This window comes from Triturus cristatus, chromosome 2_2, assembly GCF_964204655.1.
Source record: "Triturus cristatus chromosome 2_2, aTriCri1.1, whole genome shotgun sequence".
In the NCBI taxonomy this organism is placed as follows: Eukaryota; Metazoa; Chordata; class Amphibia; order Caudata; family Salamandridae; genus Triturus; species Triturus cristatus.
In genome coordinates this window covers 409,270,718-409,297,645 of record NC_140582.1, presented here as the reverse complement: position 1 = coordinate 409,297,645, position 26,928 = coordinate 409,270,718, and the positions used below count along the sequence as shown (strand labels likewise).

General features: G+C 47.9%; 1 protein-coding gene across 2 annotated transcripts in view; it reads right to left on the bottom strand.

Moving 5' to 3' along the window:
• The window catches only part of SCLT1 (sodium channel and clathrin linker 1), a 589,184-nt gene that overhangs the window by 212,231 nt on the left and 350,025 nt on the right, over positions 1-26,928 (bottom strand). For both annotated transcript variants that reach the window (XM_085641492.1, XM_085641491.1), the window contains exon 16: positions 13,530-13,722. In XM_085641492.1, coding sequence (XP_085497618.1) covers positions 13,530-13,722 — 193 coding nt within the window. The remainder of the gene's footprint in view (positions 1-13,529; positions 13,723-26,928) is intronic.

Sequence of the window (26,928 nt, the reverse complement as noted above, 5' to 3'; positions counted from 1 at the left end):
ATTCCCATTTTATTTTTCAGCAACCCGTCCCGAACTGAGCGTCAAGACGGGGCAGGGAAAATGCTGCCAAGTGGCAGCAGCAGGGAACTGTGTGCTTTTAAATGCCCGGGACTGCTAGCCAGCCATGTACATTTTAAAGTTCTCTAACCTAGCTGTCTTAGACAGTGGGATAGAGAAAGCACAGGCCTCCAGTGCTCTTAGGAGCGCGAAAGAGCCTGCTCTATCCAATCCTGTAAGAGCAGAGCCAAGATTGGGGTAGCGCAGTTTCCTGCATCCCGCGTCCAGAAGATACCCGCGGGAGGAGGACGTTGTGCTGCACGTGGAAGGCAAGTCTATTTTCTTGCTTTCTTTTTTTTCTATGCCCCCAGCCAATCACCCTTGGTACATGCCAGCCGCCACTGCTTCTGCTAACTTCTTAAGAAGGAAACATGTAGAACCAAATAGTTCTCATCTTTTCCAATTTTAGGAAATCCTGGACATTGTAACGTGTTTAAGTTGCAATCTTCACAGTGAGGGAGGGTTTTGGCTGTTAATTATTATGAGTTTATTATTGAGACAGATGAGTGATGAAAATGTTTTACTCAACTCCCAAAGTTGAAAAAATAATTCTGCTCTTCAGAAAGCACCAAATCAACTCTAGTTATAATGGTTTCATTTGACACTACAGCTGTATTCCTACAGAATAAAGTGCTGCATGGAAAACATAATTGCCCACCAAAGGCCTGAAGAGCAGATTTATTTATTTATTTCATTTATAAAGCGCACGAATCACCCCATAAGGGTATCTCCGCGCTGGAGCCACACAAGTGAACCCGGAGACTTATTTAGAAGAGAGATGTTTTCAGCATTTTCCTGAATGTGAGGTAATCTGTGCATTGTCGCAGGCGGAGAGGAAGATCATTGCACAGGTGCGGGGCTAGATGGTAGAAGGCCTTTCCGCCTTGTCGAGCCTTTCTAACGTGAGGGACCGAGATAAGGGCTTTGTCTCCTGAGCGGAGGGGTCTAAGAGGAACATATTTAACAAATTTGGCATTGAGATAACTAGGGCCTTATCTGTTTATGGCCTTGTATGCCAAACAGCATATTTTGAAATGGATCCTTTTTCGAATGGGTAACCAGTGAAGTTTCTGCAGCAAGGGGAGGGAGGCTGTTCTTGAGGGGGCATTGTCAACCAAACGGGCCGCTGTGTTTTGGATAACCTGTAGTCTGTGTATGTCCTTTTCGTTAGCTGAGATCATCAGCGCGTTACAGTAGTCTAGGAGGCTTAAAATTAGTGCCTGTACCAGAGTTTTCCTCGAGGACATAGGTAGGAAAGGGAAGACTCTTCTGAGCATACTAAGGTTGTGGAAACAGGCTCCAATAGTGGAGGAGGCATGGTCTCTCAGAGTGAGTTTTTGGTCAAGTCTGACTCCAAGGTTTTTTACCACTAGTTTAGGGCAAGGAGTGGGACCTAGTTCCTCTGGCCACCAACTAGGCGACCGTAACACGGTAGCATCACCAAATAGCATTATCTCGGATTTTGTAGCGTTAAGTTGGAGAAAATTCAATTTCATCCATTCAGCTATAGATTTCATTCCTGCGCTAAAGATGGCTTGAATGTTCGGGCAGGATTTATCAAATGAAAGGAGTAGCTGGGTGTCATTGGCGTATGATATAGGAATGAAGCCCAGTTTTCTCAACAGTCTAGCCAGGGGTGCAACATAAACGTTAAATAAGGTAGGCCTCAAGCATGAGCCCTGGGGTACTCCCTTGGTAACCTTGGTGGTCTTAGAGTGAAAGGGGCCTAGGTTGACTGTCTGTGTTCTATCACATAGGAAGTTGGTAAGCCATTTCAGGGCATTCCCTGTGATACCTATGTCTTCCAGTCGATTGAGTAAGATTTGATGGGATATGGTGTCGAATGCTGCAAAAAGGTCAAGCAGCACCAAGAGCACCGCTTGAACCTCATCCAACAGCATTCTGATGACGTCTGTGACTGCCACCAGGGTGGACTTGGTGCTGTGTCTGGGGCGGAAGAAAACAAGTTACTTACCTGTAACTTTGGTTCCCCAGTATTGGTAACTTTCATAGATTCTCATGCTTTGTATCATTCCCCGTCATCGGAATGGGAGCCTCGGTAAACAAAAAAAAAATATATATATATCATAACCATAGAAACAAAAGAGAACAAGCATTTACAATGCAACGGTCTCGGCATTGTCATTGTTAAAGTTAGAGCTATTGGCATTGCTCATGACAATGCAGTTTCCATAAACAAAAATAATGTCATGAGCAATGCCAATAGCTCTAACTTTACCAATGCCGAGACCATAGCATTGTAAATGCTTACAACTGCCACACGCCACCAGACTCGTGGATTACAAGAGAGGAGCTCCATCATAGAACCGCGGCCAGTGTTGCCAGATGCCCCCGTGAAGCCTTTGCCCTGCTAATGTGCCAGACTTAGCACTTTATACGTAATGTTAGTAGCTCCTACTCTCTACCATTCACCCCCCATTGCTTTCCCTGGCTGGTAATTTTTCATCTTAAAAGACATGTGTGCTTGTGCCCCCTCTCCCACATATCAAGCTCAAACTCCTCGAGGGGGATGGGGTGAGGCAGCGCCCGTCCAACTAAAACGTCCTGTGCGGGATCCCTCCCTGCAGATCCCGGAGAGACCAGCCAGTCCGAGAGGAAATCTGCCTGCAGAGCCGGGAGGAGGAGGCGATTCTCCAAAAGCAGTTAATTGGTGTTTATTCGCTGCTGAAAGCATCGACTCTCCAAGAAGCTGCCTGCATGTTCACCGACGCCGTTGTAAATGGTGCTATTTCCTTCATCTACAGAAGACCTGTGCTAATTCCTCCATTTACTGAAGACCGGTGCTATTTCCTCCATCTGCAGAAAGCATCAATGTCGCCACCACTGCCTGACAACTGATCAGCTTTCATTATTTCTAGGGGGGTAAAGGCTCCACCCTTTTACTCCTATTTTAGAACATGTTTTGCTTCATCATATTTCAAAAAAGGAGAGGCCCAGTGTCAGCAAAATAGTCCAATACTACGATAGATCGCAAGTTTCTCACATAGGCTCAGCAGCCACTGTAACCTCATGACTAAGTCAATGGAGATGGTGACGATAATCCAGTTCAGAACTGTTTACAGTTTAGGGGGGCAAACAAACACTACAAAGAATTAATTTCTTACTTACAACCTGTCTGCTCTAAACCTGACAGAGGGAGCCTTTGTGACCACACTCCCCACAAAGTGAATCTTTGCAGGGCTCGGCTTTGTTATGTGCTATCACTGCTTCATTTAATGGGACAACCTAGGCACTGCTGTAAACAAGCACAGGCTAAATTAATAGGGAGACTGGGTGGACTGCGCTGAAGTTGATTCTGCGACCTCGGTTCTCCGGTACCTGTGTGGACGCCGCTGCTCACCGCGGAAGGTGGGGGAGCGGTGGAGGTGACGTGGAGGCTGGTGTCGGCAGCGAAGACGGGAGTGTTCTGCCCCGATACGGAACAAGCAGTGAGTGGCGCGGGGACCCCCGCATGTCGCCGTGAACCTGAATCGCCTGGAGCGCCCCCCGCGCTGCCAGTAACCTCGCTCTTTGTGGTGTGGCTGATCACGGTGTGCGCCCCTGCTCATTGCCGACATTGCATCACTGGCGCGCATGAATAGGGAGAGGAGCCGGGAGGGGCTGGGAGCTGTATGCTGGACGCACAAGGTGAGGTGGTGCCGTTCCACTCCCCCCTCCCAACTACACTGCTCCGCACTACAATCCGTACCGTATGCGGGAGAATTGATGTCGCCTCCGCTCTTTCCTGTTCTGCACCCAGTATGCCTGTCCCTACGTCACGTACAAAAGCGAAACCAACTTAGGCTAGCCCGCTAGTTGACTGTTGCCAACTTCCTTCTGGACTCTGACTGAGCCTCTGCTGGGAAAGAAAAAACACATGATGAAAGGTAAGTGTTGGTTTGAAAATTCGGCAGCCATGTTGGAAAAGCAATATTATATGCAGTAATAGACTGGAAAACCCAGCTTTTAATGCCGTTCTAGAAGCAAGCTGCTTGTAAACGCACACGCATCTTGACCACTCTAAGTAGTTCTGAAAAACAAAGCTTTTAAAATGTATCATCCTGCAGTAGAATTGTTTAAAAAGTTGTTCAATCTGAGCACATCGGGTAGCTTTCGAGAAATGTTTTTTTTATTTCAAGATAGTTACTTTGTTCTGAAAACTGGAGTTCTTTGTTTAGTTGTCGCATTTGCACATCACCGCCTTTCTCCGAGGCAGAGCAGAAATGCCTCGGAGAAACGCAGCGTCCTTTTCGGATTCGGGGGCGTGTTTTGCTGTTGTCTCCTCCTTGAGACTTCTTGCAAAAAACACGCCCCCCGATCTGAAAAGGACGGGGCCTAATCGGAGTGACTGACCTATTCTCCAGTGGCTGGCCAGCATTTACGAGGCCAGCCAATGGAGAACAGGGGAGAAGAGGGGCGGGTTCAAGCCCCTCTTCTCCAAGTCATTAAATCTCCGACTTCCGGTTCTGCCTTTCGGCAGACCGGTAGTCCTCGACCTAAAAATAGGCCTAGGCCTCATCTCATTTTGTAGTATATCACCCTCTTTGTGTAAAAGAGCCCAAACTTTTGCCAGGACCAATCAGCACAGCCTCACCCCTTGGAACCTTCCTGAGAGAGCTCAGAGCCTCAGATTTTCGTAGCCGTTGTGCCAACAGCCACTTCCTCAGTAAACCAGCAGAGCTTTCCCAGGGGAGGTGGGTGGGCGCATGAGAATCTATGAAAGTTACCAATACTGGGGAACCAAAGTTACAGGTAAGTAACTTGTTTTCTTACCCCAGTATTGGAACTTTCATAGATTCTCATGCTTTGTATCAGAATAGTAAGCAGTACATCAGAAAAGCACATTTGGAAGACACATGGCCTTACACAACCACCTCAAAAACAATCATTACTGAAACCAAATGTGCTTACCAGGATGGAGGGATTGTAGGGAAAGCTCACCTCTCATTGAAAAAGATTCCGGAGGACTGCTTGACCAACAGCAGCTTCATCTCGTCCCACCGATTCCAGGCAGTAGTGCTTCGTGAAGGTGTGTACACTGCTCCACGTTGCTGCCCTGCAAATGTCCTTGATCGCAACTCCAGCTAAAAGAGCCACTGAAGACGCCATCGCTCTCGTAGAATGAGCCCGGGCCCTTTTATCCAAAGGTTTGCCCGCAGCCTGATGACAGTATTGTATTGCACTGGAAATCCAGCGGGAAATGCCACTCTTAGCCAGCGGCAAACCCCTCCGTGGTGCACTGTAAGCAATAAATAGCTGTGTAGACTTCCTGAAAGAGCGTGTGCGCTCGAGATAGAATTTCAGACATCTCTGGACATCCAAAGAATGCAATGTTCGTTCCGCCTGGGTGGAAGGACGCGGAAAAAAGGAGTTCAAAATTAAGGGTTCATTCAGATGAAATTCCGAAGGCACCTTCGGGATGAATTTTGGGTTGGTTCTCAAAATCAGCACATCCCTCTTGAACTGCAGAAAAGGCTCCACTATAGAGAGAGCCTGGAGTTCACTAACCCTCCTAGCCGAAGTTAATGACAAGAGAAGGGCTAGTTTCCACGACAGGAACTTCAAGTCCGCCTTGTGAATTGGCTCAAAGGGCGCTTTCATCAGTTGAGCCAGTACTAGGTTAAGCTGCCAGATAGGAGGGGGTGGTCGGACCGGAGGATACATCCAAAATAACCCCTTAAGGAACTGCTTAACAATCCTTGCGGACCATAGAGATGGCCCCGATGTCTTCTGTCGAAAACGGGATATGGCAGCCAGATGTACCTTGACAGAAGAGTGCGCCAGACCTGATTTAGCCAGAGACAGGATGTAAGGCAAAACCTGATGTGGCCGGGACTTATAAGGATGGAGTTTATTCCTGTGGCACCACAGACAAAATCTCTTCCATTTTGCCCTGTATGTCTTATTAGTGCTTGGCGCCCGCGCCTGAAATAAAACATCCCTGCACTCCCTGGAGAGATTCAGATGACGGAATTCTCTGTGTTCAGGAGCCACGCTGTCAAGTGAAGTGACTTCGGATCCGGATGGAGCACCTGCCCCTGATCTCGCGACAACAGAGATGGAATCAGTGGCAAGCGAATCGGGCGATCCTGGGAGAGAAGCAGGAGTTCCGTGAACCAGAACTGCCGCGCCCATGCTGGAGCAATGAGAATCATCTTGCATGGTTCCGCCCTGACCTTCCTGAGAACTCGAGGAATGAGGGGAATGGGAGGAAAGGCATAGCAAAATGCGCCGAACCAAGCAATCGAAAGGGCATTCCCCAGAGACCCTTGATGGGGAACCTTGCTTGCGTAAAACCGGCACTTGGCGTTCTCCGGGGACGCAAAGAGGTCTATGGTCGGAGTACCCCATCTCTCGAACACTGCCTCCAGCGTGGCTTGATGTAACTCCCACTCGTGAGTCACTTCCGTCTGTCGACTTAGAGCATCCGCTGTGATGTTGAGACACCCTGCTAGGTGCTCGGCTTGCAGAGTGATCTTGTGAGAGATCGCAAAGTCCCAGATCATCTGAGCTTCCTTGGACAGAGTCCGCGACCTTGTTCCCCCTTGCTTGTTGATATAGTGCATGGCCGTCGTGTTGTCTGTCCGGACCAGCACTGCACGATTCTGAAGTCTGGGAAGGAACGCCAGCAAGGCTAAGTGAATGGCCCTCAGCTCCAAGAGATTGATGTGGCGTAGTCTGTCTGCTGGACTCCAGTGACCGCTGACCTGAAGCTCCTGGAGTACAGCTCCCCATCCTTCTAAGGAAGCATCTGTGGTCACCACCATAGGCGAAGGAGGAATCCGAAACGTTAATCCTCCTGCGATGTTCTCCTTCACAAGCCACCACTCGCAGGCTTTGCGCATAGCAGGTGTTATCCACACCTTGTTGTTGAACGACCCTTCTGCCTGGCGCCATTGTTTGTCCAACTCCTCCTGCAGAGGACGCATATGAAGCCTGCAATGCGGTATTAAAGGTATGCAGGATGAGATCGATCCGAGTAAGGACTTGTACCGTCGAACCGATACATATCTCCTGTGCAGCATTTGACGAGCGGAGGCAGTCAGTTTGCGTTGACGCTCCTCCGAAGGACGAGCCGTGCATAGTTTCGTGTCCAGAATAGCCCCAAGGAACTTTCGTGACCTGGAGGGTATCAGCACCGACTTGGACCTGTTGAGCTGAAGACCCAAATGGGCGAACAACCGTATGCAAGTTGACACGGCCTGAGAAGTTGCCTTGAACGACGGAGCCTTGACGAGCCAGTCGTCCAAGTCTGGGAACACTTCCAAGGACTGCTTCCTTAGAAAGGCCGCGACTGGTGCCAGCAGCTTCGTGAATATCCGAGGTGCCGAGCGAAGGCCAAACGGAAGCACCTTGAACTCGAAATGGCTCTTGCCTACTGTGAAGCGTAGATATTGCCTGTGAGCTGGGTGGATCGGAACGTGGAAGTATGCATCCTCCAAATCCAGGGACGCCAAAAAATCTCCCGGATTCAGTAGCCGTAGAATATCTTGGAGAGTGACCATCCTGAAAGAGAGTTTGATGAGATAGGTGTTGAGCTCCCTTAGGTCTAGTATAGGACGCCATGTATCTTCCGTCTTCCGAACCAGGAAAAACCTGGAATAAAACCCGTTGCCCCTTTGCGAAAGAGGTACGGGCTCTATCGCCCCCTTGATGAAAAGTTGGTGGGCTTCGAGATGCAACAGTCGGAGATGTTTTGATGGACGGGCGTCCGGAGCTCTTGTTGGAGGAAGATCTTGGAACTCCAACGTATGGCCACTCTGAACAATATTTAAGACCCACCGGTCCGATGTTAAAAGAACCCAGCTGTCCAGACAAAAAAAGATCCTGCCCCCAACCGGTGTTCTTGGTAGGGGAGGAACAGTAGCCAGAGCCAGGAGGCCGCTATTGCCTCTTGGCGTTGTCTCGTCCCTGACGATTCTGACGTCCTCTCTGGGACTGACGAGAGAAAGACGCCGAATGACCTTGGCGTTGGCTGGAGTATTGACCTTTATAGGACTGTCCTGATTGTGTGGAATACTGACATTGGTTTCCTCTGTAAGTAGAAAACCCTCGACCACGTGCTCCACTGAATGGCACCTTGCCATAATTCAAAGACCCCAAGGACTTAGCGTTGTCCGTGTCCTTCTTTATGCTTTGGAGGGCGTCATCCACATGCTTACCAAAAAGCATCTCCCCGTCAAAGGGAAGGTCCAAGATCTTATTCTGGACCTCCTGGCGAAACCAGGTCGCCTTCAACCAGCCTTGACGGCGCAAGACCGCTGACCCTGCCAAAGCCCTGAAAGCAGTAGAGGCTATGTCCATCGCACAGTCAATGACTTCCGAAGAGCATCTTTCCCCTTCCATGAGAACCTGCTTGGCTTCCTCTTGACTCGACTCTGGTAGCTGGTCCATAAATGGCTCCATGTCGCACCACATCTGGCGGTCGTACCTGCCTAGAATAGCCAAAGAATTCGCCGCACGGACCAACAAGCTGGCCATGGTGGAGAATCTTTTTCCCACATTGTCCAGCCTCCTGCCTTCTTTATCCGGAGGCGTGGTTAACGGAGTGGACGGATTCTTTGACTTGCTCTGCGCGGCCAGAGATATTACGGAATCCGGCTTAGGTTGTCCTAGGAAACATGCAGGACTGCCCTCAGGGGCCTTGTATTTCTTCTCCAGCCGGGGAAGAACCGGGATGACCGTCGCTGGGTTCTGCATTGTCTTAATTCCCTCATCCCAGACATGTTCTATGATGGGAATTGATCTGACCGACTTTCTATATTGTGCTTTAAAGTCATATAGGAAACAGTCCGACTGCTCCACTGTAAGGGGCAGACCAAACCTCTTGGATGCCCGTTCCATCAAATTATGGAAACCACCAATATCTGCTGGAGGCGATATATTTGTCTCCCGGCCCACAGCATCCGGATCCTGCATACCAGTGTCATCAGGGTCCCCATCCGGATCCCCTGGATCAGTAAGGGGGATCACATGCCCCTCATCGTCATCATCTGTATCCAAATCTTGTGTGTCTTGATTGGCAGGTTCCGAATATGAAGACTGAGGAACCACTAACGGTACCACCGTTGAAGTGGTACAAGGTATATCCTTAGGCAGAGGTGGCAAGTCCATTGCCATGTCTCGCGGTACCACAGACGTAGATGGGCGCACCGGTGTGACGTCTGGGAGTGACGGAAAACGAGCTTTATAGTCTTGCAGCATCATTTGCAAATCCGTCACTAAAGCCACTGGCAAGGCTATCATATCCTGCCTCAGAGAGCGGGGATGTACTTCCTGTGAAAAGCTTTGTCGCTCCTCCTGCACCTCTGGACCATAAAACTCCTCAGTATCCGTGTCCTGCTGTTTCACATTCAGGTCTGAAGGGCTGTAGGCGTCCCCATACTGCCCATCCTCTTCCTCCTCCTCTGAGTCATCGAGAAGCATGGATGGTGGCAAAGGCGTGACCCACCTAGGGGAAGTCATGTCCGGCGTAATTTTTAACCTCTGGATGTCAAATCCAGAATTCTTCGTCGTCGACGGTCCCGTCGACGGAGTCGTTGTCAAAGGGATTCCATGCGTCGACTAACTCGACGATGACATCGTCGATTGAAGGGTAGCCGTCGTCGACGGGGCGAGAATTGTCGTCGACGATGAGGTCGTCGACGATACAGGAATTGTTGTCGACGGTAAGGTCGTCGACGGAGTCTTCTTCTTTGTCGACGGAGCATGTTTCATCGTCGACGGGGCAACCGTCGATGGTCTCGTCGACGAACACGTCGTCATCAACATCGACGAACTCGTCGTCGTCATCGTCGATGTGGTCTTCGTCGTCGACACCGCCGTCGAAGACGAGAAAGAAGCCGCCGTAGACGATGAAGTAGATATCGTCGACGGTCCCGTCGACGACCCCATGGAAACAGTCTTAACTATGGAGATCGTCGTCGACGTACCTGCTTTAGCCAGCGTCGACGGACGCTGTTTCTTCACTGGAACTGTCTGAGGAGTTCCTGCAGCATGTTTCTTCACAGGTTTCTCCTTTTGGGACGGAGGAGAAGATGTTGCAACCTCCTTCTTGTCCCTAAGGGCTACGTCCACACCAGCAGCCCGTCCCTGCCTCTCCTTTACACTTCCGTGAGGAGATTTCATGGGACCAGCCTCCTCAGACCTTTCAGAGATCCCGTGAGGGGCTTTGAGAGGGGGTTCCGCAGAGGTGGAGGGAGATGACCTACCCCTCTTCCTAGATCTCCTGGAGGAGGTGCCAGAAATTGAATCCTCCTCATCCGAAGAGAGAACCTCCGTCCTGGTCTTCAGCTTCTGCAGCCACGTCAGCAACCGACCCTCTCTGTCTCTCAAGGTTTTGGTAGAGAAGGTCCGACAAATTTTGCAGTCTGTGGCCTTGTGTTCCGGGTATAGGCAGTAAATACAGTTTTCATGCTTATCTTCCACAAAAAGTCTCTTCTTCCCACAAGAAGCACAAGGTCTGAATAAGGCTTTCTTCTCCTTTTCTGACATAATGTCACAAAAGATGGCAAATAAAGATGTCTAATAGTAAAGTTCTGAGAAACTGAGCAGAGCTCAGTGGAGACTCCCTAGCACAATGTGCGGTAGAAAAATCTGAGGCTCTGAGCTCTCTCAGGAAGGTTCCAAGGGGTGAGGCTGTGCTGATTGGTCCTGGCAAAAGTTTGGGCTCTTTTACACAAAGAGGGTGATATACTACAAAATGAGATGAGGCCTAGGCCTATTTTTCTCTTTTGTTTCTATGGTTATGATATATATATATATATATATTTTTGTTTACCGAGGCTCCCATTCCGACGACGGGGAATGATACAAAGCATGAGAATCTATGAAAGTTCCAATACTAGGGTAAACCAGATTGTGAGGAGTCAAGGCTGTTAGTTGATTCAATGAAAAGGGAAAGATGTGTATTGATGTGCTTTTCTAAAATTTTGGTGTGGAGGGGAGCGAGATGGGTCAATAATTTGTGACGTCATCTGGTGAGATTTTGAGATTCTTTTTGATTGGAAGTATCTGTGCTGCTTTCCAATCCGAGGGGAGAGCTCCATCCATCTAGGAGCTGTTGAGAATATTACAAATGGGGTTGGCAAGATGTTTGGCCAAGGTGGTTGTCAGTTTAGCAGGTATCAGATCTAATGGGGATCCTGATTTAGCACCTTTAAAGTGGGCTTCGGTATCTTGTATTGTGAGAAATGGAAAATTTTCTAAAAAGTTGGTTGCCGGAATAATGCGGGGAGCTTCATATTCTAATTTAGGAAGAGGAATTGTGGTTGAGGTGATTTTGTTATAGATTGTGTCAATTTTCTGGGTGAGATGTTCAGCGATATTATCGCACAGAGTTTGGGAAGGTACAAAAGCCGTGTCGAAGGCCGTGGGGTTAGTGAAGGGTTTTAAAATCTGGTAAAGGCATTTCTGGGAAGTTCCAGCTAGTTCGAGAGAGGCACCAATATGGGTTTTCCTTGCATTTTTTAAATTGTGATAGTAGTGGCTAAGAGCCATCTTAAATTTTTCTTTATCAGAGGAGTTTTGGGAACGACGCCAGTGGCGCTCGAGTTTTCTACATGAGCTCTTTTCTAGCCGCAGCGGGGCCGAGTACCATGGGGCCTGACGACATTTAATGATTGTGGGGCATATTTTCAAGGGGGCTAAAGTATCTAATGTAGCCCGTAGGCAGGCATTGAAGGAGGCAAGGCGTTTCTCTACATTATCGGTGTCCGCATGCAGAGGTGGGCAAAAAGTACCTTCAAAGTGTATAGGTGTGATAGAGTTCCACTTCCTATAGTTTTTTTTAGGATAGCATTTGGAAGCGGAGAGGGCATTATGAGTATTAATCCGTAATTCGACCATGAAATGGTCGGACCAGGTCAAAGGAGTCGTGGCAACATAAGATATGTCGGGAGAATTTGTTAGAATGATGTCTAACGTATGTCCTGCCAAATGGGCGGGGTCTTTGTTTATTACAGTTAGGTCGAGTGCAGCTAGTTCGGACAGAAAAGAAGAGGTGTCCGGATTGTCTCGAATTTCGCTATGAATATTGAAGTCTCCAAGAAGCAGAAACTTTCTGGAGGAAATGACATGCGGGGCAATGAATTCGATGAGCTGTGAGGTGATATTTGTTAATGGACCAGGCGGGAGATATACTATAGCTCCTTTCCAACTAAAGTTATGGTCCAACTTCATGCTAAATACCAGTATCTCCAGTTGATCATTACTTACTTGGTCTAAGACCGAGATAGTAGCAGGATTTTTATATATTATTGCTATTGCCCGCCCCTATCCTGTGAGGTCTGTCTAATTTTAGTGTGTGGTAGTTATCAGGGAGTGCTACTGCTATGTCAGGGTTGGAGTGAGGTTTGGTCCAAGTTTCTATAATGAACCCTATGGTTGGATTATAAGAGGACAGCAGGTCCCATATATTGGCGGCATGTCTAGGCAAGACCTCACATTAGCCAGAAAGCAGTTCCAGCCTTTGCTGGAACCTGTACTGTCAGAGTGTCTCCTCTCCGTTTGATGGAAGATAGAGTCTGTAATCAGCTTAGGCTTGATGTTAGCACTCATGGAGTGGGCTGGAGCGCTTTGATATTTACAGTTAATGCAGGAAAAAGGACCCTCCATTTCAGAAAGGGTAGGTCAGGCGTGAGTCGGTATGTCTGCGTTAGAGCTGGCGTTCTTAATCGCCATTAACTCTCTACTGGCATAAGTAAAAGTAGAAGGTTCCTTCACCTGTTTGGACTGAAACAGGGCGGGAGCGACAGGGATTCCTACTCCTGGCGACGACCTGGCGCGGACTGGTGCTGACGGGCTTGCCTTCGCGCGTCCGCTGTGCGCGTCCGCTGCGCGTCTGACTGGGCATTAGCTTATGTAGTGAGGGATCTAGACTGCTAATCTCCCCTCGGGATTGGGAGGGAAACAGTCAGGTTTCACTTCCGGTGTGAGCCACCTCCCTCCAGACAATCGGAACAATCCATGCTGGACCGGGGAGGATACCGGGTGAAAAGTGCTGACAGTGCGCAGGTAAAATCAGTGAGTACAAACAATTTATAAAACAAATTAAAAGGATACTAAAACACAGAGCCCTTTACCAGGCACTCTCGAGAGGGTAGTGCAAATCAGCAGAAGTTATTGAAATGAATCACAAAATACGTAACCAGGAGCCCTTTACCAGGCGCTCCGGTAGCGCTTTCAACAATCTCCAAGTCAGCTTGAGCGCGTACTCTTATGCTTTGTTCCATGATGTCATCAACATTTCTAAAATAATTATAGACTATGCCTCTTATGGTAGTAATATTTCTGTCATCAAAAATAGTACCATATATATGTATGCATACATATAAACACACACACACACACACATATATATATATATATATATATATATATATATATATATATATATATATATATATATATATATATATATATATATATATATATATATATATATATATATATCTATACACATAGACACATACCTGAAATTTTGCTTTTTGCTGTGCTTCCATACCGGTCTTCTTCCACTCCTCCACCTCTTTTCGCAGCTTCTCATTTTCTTGTTGCAGCTTCAAACGTTCTTCACTGACCGAGGTACAGTTTTCTCTTTCAGTTTCTAGAGTCTTCTGCAGCTTCTGAATCCTTTCCTGGCACCTTGAAACTTCCTCTTCAAAACTTTAATGATTGAATTTCGTAATCAATAATCTTAAACAAAGTTGTTTCATTTAAAATTGTACATTTTTGTGCTCGATTGTACATAAGATGTATTGTCCTGTGTGAGGTGCAGATAGTGTTTAGATATCGTAGTCTTTCATTGACATTTAAAAATAACTAGATAAATGTAAATTACAAATCACATCGACGTGTTTCTTTAAAAATGCTTCGCCTGTAGCTATGAAGATAACATCTACAGATATTAGTATTTTTGCTATGTAGATAAGATCTGCAAATAATATTTTCCACAATAAAACTCAAGAGCAAGAGTAGAGAAGAACAAGTTACTTACCTTCGGTAACGCTTTTTCTGGTGGATACAGTATCTGCCTGCGGATTCCTCACCTTGTGAATATCCCCTGCGCCAGCATTCCACGGAACTTTTCTTTCCCAGCACTCCACGTCGACGTGGGCGACGTCACAATGCATCGGCTCCGCTCGCGACTCCGTACGACGTCACCGGAGCCATAAGAAGCTCACGTCGGCGTGATGACGTCAGTTCCACCCATTTTTTCCGTGCCTTCGAGGCGAACAGGTGGACCAACGACAGACTCAAAGTATACACAGTATACAATATACCAACACATATACACAGTATACAAAGGAAAGGAATGCTCAATAAACAAGCATTTCCTACAAATGCACAAGAAAGTATAAAAACATATCAACAAAACCTTTTTCATGGTATTCAAAGGTGGACAACGGGGAGGCGGGTGGGTCAGTGAGGAATCCACAGGCAGATACTGTATCCACCAGAAAAAGCGTTACCGAAGGTAAGTAACTTGTTCTTCTGATGGATACATCTGCCAGTGGATTCCTCACCTTGTGAATAGATTCCCACAGCAGTCCCCACTCCTGGAGGAGGGTGTCCACCTTCCTATACCAGAAAGTCTTGCAAGACAGAGCGCGCAAAGTGGCCCTCTCTCCTCATCTCAGAGTCCAAGCAATAATGCTTTGCGAAAGTATGGAGGGAGGCCCAAGTCGCGGCCTTACAAATATCTGCCACAGGAACACCCTGGGCCAAAGCAGATGTAGATGACTTAGCTCTAGTCGAATGAGCTCTAATGCCCTCAGGAGGGGTCTTACCAGCCAGGGCGTAGCAGATCTTGATGGCAAGGATGATCCATCTCGATAGCATGCGCTTGTGCACCGCTTTACCCTTCGAATGACCAACGTAGCCAATGAAGAGTTGATCATCAAGACGAAAGTCTTTAGTCCTGTCTAGATAAAAACTCACAGCCCTCTTCGGGTCCAGGCGATGGAGTCTTTCCTCCTCTTTGGAAGGATGTGGAGGAGGATAAAAAACAGGGAGAGTAACAGACTGCCCCAAATGGAACGGAGTAACAACTTTTGGCAGGAAACCAGCCCTGGTCCTAAGAACCATCCTTTCAGCATGTAATGTGAGAAAAGGGGGTTTTGAACTAAGAGCTTGGAGCTCACTCACCCTCCTTGCCGAGGTTATGGCTACAAGAAAAAACACCTTAAAGGACAACAGCCTCAACGGACAGCTATGTAGAGGCTCAAATGGAGACCCCATCAGAAAGGTTAAAACAAGATTAAGGTCCCACTGAGGCATTACAAAAGGAGTGGGAGGAAACAAAGCAAGTAACTGACCCCTGGCATCAGCCAGGAACCGCGAACCCTGCACACTCTGCACCCGCCAAGCCTGGCCTGTGCTGGAGTGAACAAAGACCACGAGGACGTCCCCCGGGCGACTGTGACCCCGAATCCAGCACCCAAGAACCCACCTCGATGCTCCTGACGACGCCGGCAGCCTCAAAACCAGGGACCCCTCCAACCGCGACCAGCAGAGGGCAAGATTTCCTGACACCAAAAGGCACCCCTGCACCCGGCGCCCTACGGCCCCCTGTGCCCAACTCCTGGGTGCCTACCTATCCTCCAACTACCCAACTTACCTCTCGAAGTGGTGGTCGCACCTGAAGAATCTTCTTCCCCGAACTTGCAGCCTTTGTTCGTTCTTGAGCTTCTCCATTGAAATCCATTGAGCGCCCGACGGTTTAAAAGCACCCTGCACCCAGCCGCCCGAGTGCCCCTGGCAGTGCAACCTCTACTCTAATCTACTTCCCCATTTGCCCTGAGTAAGTGGCTAGGAGCCCAGCTCCCACAGCCATGTGGCCTGCTAGCCAGCAGCCACCAGCCAAGGGCCCCCTGCCTCCCATAGGATAACACTGGGCCTAACTCTCTCTGCACCCAGCTGCCCCTGTGCCGCTGAGGGTGTAACAACTGTACCTACCTGACCCTGGGAGATCCCTGAGTCTATGCCCAGAACCTTAACTCTGCCAGTCGAGTACTTACCCAAAAGCCGATAACTCACTTTTCTTCCATAGGGTAACATTGACTGGTTTCACTTGGAAATTCTTCTGTCGAGTTTTGCAACTTTAAAATATTCATCTAAAATCAGCCGAATAACGAAAACAGATTTACTCACCTGCTATCAGGAGAGATCCCAGTGCTGGACCTTGGTGCCCAGCACTGACCCTGCAAAGTAATTACAACCGTACTTACCTTTAACTTGATTTTCCTCCATAGGATAACATTGCCTGGTTTTCACCAGAAATTCTTTTGTGTCGATTTTGCAAACTTACAAATATACATTAAAAATCACCTGTATAACAAAAACACATTCTTTAAACTGTTTACAGGAGATGCCCCAGTGCTGGATCCAGGATCCAACAGTGAGTTAGAAAAAGTAACAATAACCCCACTTACCTGCTAAGTGAATTTCCTTCCATAGGATAACATTGGTGATTCTATGTGAAAAAGTTTCTAAGTGTCAACTTTTAAAATACAATAATATTCCTTAAAAATCACAACTGTAACCAAAACGTATTTACTGTTTACATGAGATGCCCTAGGACTGAATCTAGGATCTAGTCCTGTGGTAAGAAAAGTAATCCAAAAAGTAATCTATTGCATTTAACTAGAAATTCCCATTGAGCTCAAAGTTATATTGTGTTTGAAATTGTGTTGCCTAGAGGGGCGTGGTTTGGACGCCGAGAGAGATGGCGGCTCAGTGATTCTCTCTGCCCGTGCGGACATCAATTAAGGGTAGAGGAACGGGTCTTGCCGCTCTAACACCACTACACAGCGTGGAATCGATGACCGGAATGTGAGGGAAGCATTCGGAGAGCACTCTGGAGGTTTTTGATGCAGGGAAGCGGTTTTCCTGGCGTTTCAAATGCTCCGCCCGGTGGCTGCGGGGAATGAGGCAGGCGAGGAGACCGCGTGACTGCCCTGAGTGTTGGCGGTCGGATTTAAAGACACCCGATGAAATCTGAGGGAATCGGTAATGTCTGCTGGAAGATGTGGTGACAAGCCAGTGCTTGGAGGGGATTGCGAGTGAGCAGGTGTGGTTCGTCAGCTTCAGACCTGAGAGGAATCACTGGCGCCTATCGCGCACACAAAATGGCGGCACACGCTCCCTAGACGGAGAACCTCCACGGTTGTACAACGGCGCCCGAGGGATGAGCTGGGCTGAATGATGTCTCTACTTCACTGGCGCGGTGGATGCTACCTGGGACACGCTCTGGAAGGTATGGCCGGCAGAATAGAGCCGCGTATTAATCTAATCAGTGCGGCTGACGCTACGCATCTCTCGTAATGGTGGCAATGTCGGTGTGAGGGCGAGACTGTGGTGAAGGCTGATCTTAACCCAGTATACCCAAGTTAGACTCGGCCGGGTCTGATATAACACTTGAAGCAGGGTCTGCCTTCCTGGATTGGTGACTTTGGAGTCTCTGTTCGAGGGCTTGTGGATCTGCGAGTGAGTCTTGCGCTACACTACGAGGTCCTAGACTTGTCAACCTGACACCCTGTGATATCACCTGAATCACCCTGTGATTTAATACATGGTTGTATCAAGTGACTGTGCAGTCCAGCCTTGCACACACATGCTGCCTTCCACAATGTCGACGCACGCCTCTGGCCTTATATGAAAGTGCGTGCTCCCTCACGGTGATCCAACAAGCGCGCAGGAAGCGGTCAGGAAGCGGTCAGGTAATGCGATCATCTTACCACGTGTGATGGATTTACTGGATCATTGTGCATCTAATTACATTGGCTAATAGAAGAAAGCGGAGAGGCCGGCGATCGTAAGACACTCTATAAGAGGCGGTTGGAAACACAAGGAGGCCGTCGAGACCGGCCACGGAATCTGCGCGACTAGCAACCATGACTGATAGTAAGGACTCAGTGAAAAGCATGAAGAGGCTCAAATCTGACCAGTCGAATCCAGGTTCACCCAGCAAGGGAGGGAAAAACAACCAGGACCCGATAGAGATGATACTTAATAGACTAGATGAAGTGAGGGATCTGGCAAAAGCGACCAAAGAAGAAGTAGCGGCGATTAGGCAAGATAACCGCGACACCAATGCAAAGTTGATAGAAGCCGAATCAAGGATTAGCAGACTCGAGGACATGGAAGTCAAATCGTGTAATGCCATCAAACGCCTATGCATAACCACGGATCAAATGACACGGAAACTCGCGGAGTTGGAGGACAGGAACAGACGGGGAAATCTACGTATTTTTGGTCTTCCGGAAGGATCGGAGGATCAACATGGGAGCTGTGTGGCCTTTTTGGAGTCTTGGTTCACCCAAGCTACTAACATGTCCTTTCAACACCCACTGGAGTTCGATAGGGCCCATAGAGTGCCGGGCAGAATAAATAAGAATCAAAAAGGTCCTAGAGCTATTGTGTGTAAGCCACTACGCTACCAGCATGTAGAGCAAATTCTTGGCTTTATGAGGAAAAACAACCATATTCTGTGGAAATCGGATAAAATCTACATCTCACAGGATTACAGTAAAGAGACGGTGGAAGTCAGGAAGGCGTTCTTGGCACTCCGACCGCTGCTAAAGAAAAGGGGCTTCCAATATGGGTTCGTGGGCCCAGCAAAGTATCGTGTGATGATCCACGGCTCTCCGCATCTTTTTTCAGATCCCCTGAAACTGAAACGTATGCTTGATGGCCCGGAAGACTTAGACATGGAAACAAGTAACCCCGAGGGTGCAGCTGACCAGGCCTCGGCCTCAGGTTACAAGTGAACGATCCCTGCTCACATATGCCATCCAATTTTCTATATGTGCTTTATTTACTTACTGTGGAGGGTTACCGATAGCACGACTCTCTGCTTCAAGGCTCTTTCCAGTATGTGATTTGTGGGTTGAATGCAGTTGAATGCAGTTGTTTCTGATCCCTTGATATGTAGTATGTTTCCATTAATACCTATCAATAGGATGAGCGTCAGGTCCCTAGGTTCTGCCCACTAATGGACATGCTTCACATATGGTGTTAAGAAGAGCACGTTGGTGGCTTATGTTAGTTTTGTTACTGGCCCTAGACCGGCAGAAGAGGTCCCTGGAGGTTTGATCTCTTGATGTAGGTTGTTTGATATTATGTTATGTTATGTTATTTATTCTTTTGTATAGCGCACGGCTACTCAAAAAGAGTGTCCCGGCGCTTTTTTTTTAGAAAAGGAAGGCTGCAACACAATAACATAACACCATTAAAAGAAAAAACAGAATGCCAGACAAATACATGCAAGAAAAACAAACTACTGAGTAAACAGCCAGGTTTTAAGGCTTTTTCTAAAAGCTAATAGGCTGGTAGCTCCCCGCAGAGTGAGCGGCAGAGAGTTCCACAACTGTGGCGCCAGCAGTCCAAAAGAGCGGCCACCCAGGCGAGCTCTCTTCACGCGCGGAACAACCGCCAAAAACAAAGATTCCGACCTCAAAGACCGGGTCGGCTGATAGAAGACCAGTCTCTTTTGAAGATACTTCGCTCCCACCGCGTGGAGAGCTTTGTAGGCCAGAGTCAGAGCCTTGAAGGCGATCCGCTTCCGGATAGGGAGCCAATGCAAGGTTCTCAACAAGCCAGATGCACTGGCCCGTCTATTTAATCCAAAGATTGCTCTGGCAGCAGCGTTCTGCACCACTTGGAGCCGCTGCAGCAAATACTCTGGCAGGCCCAGGTAAAGAATGTTAGAATAATCCAACCTGGACCCGATCAGAGCCTGCACTGTCAGTTTCCTATGCTCCTCAGACAGCAGGGGAAGGAACCTCCGCAGCATCCTAAGGATGCCGAAGCAGGTGCCCGACACCCCGAGGATCTGGGCTTTAAATGTTAGCCCCTTATCCATCTTAACCCCCAAATTCTTGGCGACTTGGGAGGAGCAGGACGGAGGAAACATATCAATCGGCCACCAGGCCTGCCAGTCTGGCTCAGTGTCGCACCCAAAGAAGAGTACCTCAGACTTATCGGAGTTGCACTTGAGGCTGTTCAGTTGGAACCATTGAAAAACAGCCCCAAGGCAATCCCTGATACTCTCCCCATCAAAGTCTCCTCCTCTCTTACACGAGAAGAGGAGCTGGGTGTCGTCAGCGTAGGATACGATCTGGGCCCCATACGACTCCGCCAGTGCCGCCAACGGGGTCATGAAGATGTTAAATAGGGTCGGGCTCAAGATAGAGCCCTGTGGGACCCCGACTCCCAGAGGCGGCATCACGGCGGAAACTGGCGAGGCCCAGACCGTTTGCCGGCGGCCGGCAAGAAAGGAGGAAAACCAGCCGAGCACCGTCCCCCGCAGACCTATCTCAAAGAGTCTTGCGAGAAGGCCATCATGGGGGACGGTGTCGAACGCCGCCGACAAGTCCAACATCACCAGCATGGCTTTGCCCCCAGAGTCCAGGACACCTTTAATGGTTTCTGAGACCTCAAGGAGCGCAGTCTCTGTGCTGAGATGAGGACGAAAACCAGACTGGGTAGCGTGCAAGATCTCGTTGGTCTCAAGAAAATTGGAGAGCACAACCTGAACGTGCTTTTCCACAATCTTCGTGAGAGCCGGCAACAAAGAGATGGGCCTATAATTGACCGGGGCCTTCGGGTCTAGGCCTGGCTTTTTAAGCAATGGAATCACCATCGCCTGTTTCCAGGCGTGCGGGACCACTCCCTGACTCAACGAAAGATTCAGCAGCGGGTTTGCTAATGGATTAATCACCTCCGCAACTTTCGCTAAAAATTTAGCAGGGCATGGGTCGAGGGGCGAACCCGATTTAAGATTGCCCATTAGTGCTAAAGAGTCGGGAGCCGAGAGCGAAGGAAACACACTCAGCGTCACACCAGGCCAAGCCCGCTGGGATAAAATGGCTTCAGGATTAGTCTGGCCCATGGGCCCAGGCGATGGAAAAGAGTCCTGTATGCGTTGGATCTTGCTCGTAAAAAAGTCAGCAAGGTCCGAAGCCCAGGTACCAGACGGTTTTTCATCCGAGGTGTTAGACCATGGGGAAATACATTCTCTCACAATGGAGAAAATCTCCTTGCAGGAGTTAGAAGCAGCTTCTATTCTCCTTGCAAGATACGCTTTTTTTTCCAGGCGAATGTCCCGGTGATAGGCCTTGACCACCGTTTTATAGGTCAGCTTGGCTATAGTATCATATTGTGCCCGCCAAGCTCTCTCGGCCACCTTACACTGCTGCCGCGTAGCCGACAGTGCTGCGGTGAACCAAGGCGCAGAGACCCGTTTCGGTGTCAGGCGGGGTGTCAGTTCCGGGGCAAGATCATTCAGCCTGTCTAGAAGCCAAGCTTGCAGGGTCTCCAAGTCCCTATCCAGATCGCCCGAGAGGGAGCATGGATGATACACAGCAGCCTGAGCCAGCATCTCTGGGGTCACACGATGATATGCCCTATGGACACGACCCTGTTGCTGTGCCAAGGCAGCCACCGGTTTGACTGTGCCTTTGATCGTAAATTTGGCCAGCAAGTGGTCTGACCATAGTACTGGTATAGTCTCAATCGCCCCGAGAGGGGAAGACGAGAATACCTGGTCAAGAGTGTGCCCCTTCTCGTGCGTAGGTTCCTGCAAATGAGGAATCAGTCCCAGCGGGGCCATAGCCTCAAAAAGTTTAATGGCAGCAGGGTCAGACGGATCATCCATCCGAAAGTTGAAATCCCCTGCCACGATGCAATGTTCCGCTTTCAGGGCCAGCCCCAACAACACGGAGTCCAGATCTTCAAAAAACGTACCGGGTAAACCAGGTGGTCTATACACGAGTAATCCCTTAACAGATTGATGTGGAGACAGAGTAATAGAAAAAGCGAGGGTCTCTGAACCTCGGATATCCTTCACTGGCAGGATCACACAAGGCGTGCCTTTCTTGACCACCAATGCCACTCCACCACCCCTTCCCTTAGCTCTATCCTTCCTGAAAATGTTATAATCCGGCGGGATTGCCGTAACTACATCAGGATTGGAAAATTCACCCCACCACGTCTCAGTAAGCATAAGGCATAGTGGCTTCACTGTATCTAGAAGCTCAAATATGTCTTGCGCATGTTTGCACGCCGACCTGGTGTTTAATAGCATGCAGCGATAACCCACACTGAGGGTGTTCTTATTGGGGCGTGATACCTGAGAGCGGATAGGGCGTCAGCCACAGCCAGGGCAGCCGCGTTTCCCGCCATGGCGTCCGGGAAAGACAGTGCGACAGCCTGCGACCAAGGTGTCAAAGGAGCGAAGTTCCCCAAGGGAATACTGCAGCACTGGTGTCCCAGGGGGGCACATTCCAGATGTTTAGAGCCCTACCCGCCGCTCCGGTCGCCTCCGGGACGCTGACGGGCGCAGACAGGCAGGACTCTGGCGAGACTCAGGCGTAGCGAAGGCACGTCACCGCTGCGCGTGACCGCTGCGCTACGCAGATGGTGTTATATAGGCGTGACAGGCAGAGCACTAGAGCGCTCACCTGGATGTCGAATGAGCGTTCCAACCCGCTCCAAGATGGCGGCCAAAGTGCATTGGTTAGTAGCATAACTCAGATCGACTCAGATCGACTGTGTTAGTTCCTCTGTTTCACGTTGTTATTTCTGTAATGGTCGAGCACGGGGAGGAGGCAACGCAATCTCTTTCCAGTCACCATGCCTACTACGTACAGTTGGGGTGGGGAGGGTGGGGGGTTGAGGGTTTTTTGGGAAGGGGTGTGTGTTCAATGTTTTTTGCTTTTGTTTCCTCTTGCTTGCATAGTCTTCATCTCCTTAATGCTCGGGGGTGAGGGTGGTGATGGGCTCTACTACTGCACTGACTATGCTTACCATGTGAAATACATAATTACCGATATGAAGGCGCAACCTCCTGATGTCACATAACTCAATTAGTTCTCCGATGGGAGTATGTAATATAGACAGATTGAAGATATTATCTCTTAACGTTAAAGGCCTGAACCAACCTGTCAAGAGACAAAAGATTTTAGATTATGTAAAGAGAATGAGAGGTGACATTGTTTTACTTCAGGAGACGAAGCTTGAGGCTAAGCAGTTTTACGACCTGAGGAATAAATTTTACAATGAGGTTGTGGGCGCTGAGGCTGTGAACAAAAAGAATGGTGTTCTGATACTTGTTGCGAGGAAATCTAAGGTAGAGATCCTGTCCTCTGAAGCGAGTATAGACGGAAGGTGGGTCACGGTCAAACTGAGTAGGGATAATACAGAGTTTTATGTTACAAACATATATGCTCCTAACACTAGTGAACTGACTTTTTGGAAGGATCTGAATAAGCACATTGAGACTATCCCGGATAATGCGGTACACGTCCTAGCTGGGGATTTCAATCTTTCAATGGATGCAACTTTAGATAGAGACTCACACTGTCCCTTCAAATCAAATAAATCACATAAAGCTTTTCTTAATTTGTGTCAACGCTTCCACTTGGTGGATACATGGAGGCTCCAAAATCCCACTGGGAGAGACTATACTTTTTACTCCTCCCCACATGACTAGTATTCCCGAATCGATTACATCCTCATCACACAGAACGGGGTCCCTAGAATAGAGTCTACTACCATAGAACCTCGTGTAATGTCTGATCACTCTTGCATCTCCTTATCCATTGCTAATGTTAAACCCTCCTCTCATCAGAAGTCTTGGCGTCTGAATGATGAAATCCTAAATAGTGATAAGCACCGGTCCACAATACAAGATGCGGTCTCCTCTTACCTGCAGATTAACAAAGAGGGGGACACGTCCGATCTCATTAGGTGGGATGCCTTGAAAAGCACCATAAGGGGAGTGTGTATCAAAATCAGGTCAGCAATGAACAAGAATTATAATGCGAAGTTGGAGTCCCTGGAGAATTAAATTACGAACCTAGAGGTTAGACACTTAAAGGATAGGGATGATATGTCTCTTTATGCGTTGGCGAATAAAAAATATGAATATAATAAAATAGTAAGCGAGAGAGCGGGAGTCTGGCTTGATAAGGGGAGGAGGTTTAAGCTATGTGAGTCTAATAAGGCCGGCAAGAGCCTAGCCTCGTACTTGAAGTTTAAGGTTCAGAAGAATTCTATTAGTGTCATTAAAGATGCATCAGGATCCTCGCATTCAGATCCGGACAAAATAACAGAGGTGTTCAGAGTATTCTACGAAGATCTTTATGCAAAGAATAGGGCGGTGGAGGAAACCAGGATTAAGGAGTACTTAGACGAATGCGATCTTCCACAACTTTCTGCTGAGGACCAGGTCAGTCTCAATGGTCCAATTAATGCTCTAGAGATAGAGACTGCAATTAAACATCTGAAGATAGGGAAAGCGCCAGGCCCTGATGGCTTTACGGCAAAATTTTACAAAACCTTCCCCTCCCTTTTAGTCGAACCCCTCCTACATCTATTCCACGACATAAATAAATCTGGCGAGGTCAGAGGTACACTGGCTGAAGCAATAATTGCAGTACTTCCTAAAGATGGGAAAGACCCGTCGCTACCGAAAAATTATAGGCCTATTTCACTGATTAACATAGACTGCAAGCTTTTGGCTATGATACTTTCCGCTCGCCTCCAGAAGGTCCTTCCCCAGTTGATCCACCCATCTCAAGCAGGCTTCCTTAAAAACAGGTTGTCCAGTGACAATACAAGGATTTTGGCGCACGTCCTAGAAAAAGCGAAACTCCTAGGCACGCCCACGGCAGCAATAACACTAGATGCTGAAAAAGCATTTGATAAGGTTGATTGGTCCTTTCTTAAAGCAGTCCTATGTAAATTCAACTTAGGGGAATCATTCACAAGACTGGTAATGTCCCTATATTGCTGCCCTTCGGCAAGAGTTAGGGCGGGTGGATCTTTCTCCTCCCCCTTTTGTTTAAAGCAAGGCACGAGACAGGGATGTCCCCTGTCTCCTTCATTGTTCTTGTTGGCAATTGAGCCGTTCTTATATCATATACGGAATGACCCTAAGATAGCTGGTATTCCGTTTGGAGACTGCACTGTTAAGTTAACGGCATATGCAGACGATGTACTTATTATGTCAGAAAGAGCGGATGAGGCCATACCTGCACTCATGACTGATATTGAGGAATTTTCCAGAGTCTCTGGGTATAAACTCAATAAAGACAAAACGGAGGTCAAACTCCTGAACAATGTTGGGGATAAAGGAATTATTGGGGACTCCGGTCTTACATGGCAGCCTCGGTGCTTTAAATATCTGGGGCTAGACTTTGATAAAGATTTAATCTCTACGCTGAGAGTTAATGAAGAATTGACCCTTAAAAAGATATCCATATTGCTGGAAGGGTGGTCTCCAAAGTTCCTCTCCTGGTGGGGTAGAGCGGAGACGCTCAAAATGATGTCAACTCCGTTGGTTAACTACCTGGCCAGCATGCTCCCTATGACGTTCTCGAATAATTTTATTACTAAGGTAGATCAACTGTTTGGTAGTTTCCTGTGGCAAGGCAAGAAAGCCAGAGTCTCACTGAAGAAGCTGCAATTGGCAAAAGATAAAGGCGGCCTGGGTCTCCCCTCGTTCCGGAACTATCAGACAGCGTTTCTGTGCAAACAAGGAGCTCAGTGGTTGATAAAATCCCCAACTTATACACCACTATGGGTTAATATTGAGGAGTCGCTAGTAAATCATGCGCCTCTGGAAGCCCTTCTCACTATGGACCTGTCACATCTACCACACTCCAAATATATCATGCTAAATACTAGACGGGCTTTGCTCAGACTCGACCAAACACATAAAACAAAGTTGACATTCCCTAAGTCATCGTTTATGTCCTTGTGGAGAAATTCCCATCTCAAATATAATGGTAGTGGACTATTCTGGGAGTCTTGGTCCAAGAAGGGCATTAACTTGGTGAAGGACATGTATGATGATGAGACTCCACTTCCGTTCTCGATTTTGCAGCAGAGGTATGACCTCACCCCGATGGATTTTTATGACTTCTTGAAAATCAAAGCGATGCTAACCGCTCGTAACTTCTCTCCATATACACCATGGTTAATAATTCATCTCCCACGTCTTCTGCACACGGGCCACTTCGTTTCGAGGGTGTACAAACTATTATTGCCCTTACCCACGACAAAACACAAAATGGTGGAATCGAAATGGGAGGCTGAGCCGAATCTAACAGGCATAACTTTTGACTGGGATGTGATCCATAAGTTGGCCCTTACACACAAAGTTTCACCCATCCTATTCCAAACAAAATACATGCTACTCAACAGAGCATTTTGGACACCGGATAAGCTTTTCAAATGTAAATTAAGGGACTCTCCTACATGTTGGAACTGTCAATCGGGATCTGGTGATCTTGCACACATGCTATTTAACTGCCCTTCTTTAGGGGATTACTGGGGGAAAATATTTGACTGCATTTATCGCGTGTTCAAGATAAGGCCTGTTCAGGACTTTGTATATGTCATTTTAGGGGCGCTGGACCCGCAAATATCAACTGTTCAAGATTTGAAATAAAAAAAAAGAAATTGTGTTGCCTATTGCAACAACTGTAACTATTGAATTCAAAAGTCTATTGCCTATTGAAAGTATTTATCTAAAGCATCTCATTCTGAGAAGTATATTTTAATACCTATTGTTGGTCCTAAAATAAAACAACTATATATTTTTATACAAAACCATTGGCCTAGAGCTCAGTTCTTGAGTGTGTGAGACCATTTGCTGACTGAGTGTGTATAACAAATGCTTTACACTGTCCTCTAATACTGCCTTACTGCTCGACCAAGCTACCACTTTAGAGAGTAAGGTTATATCTAACTCTAGCCTCTGCCATACCTCAGGGGACTGTGGACTCTGTACCTATTTGGGAACAGTATATACAGAGCCACTTTCTTACAATTACACCAAGCCATAGTCACCAACAATCGTGA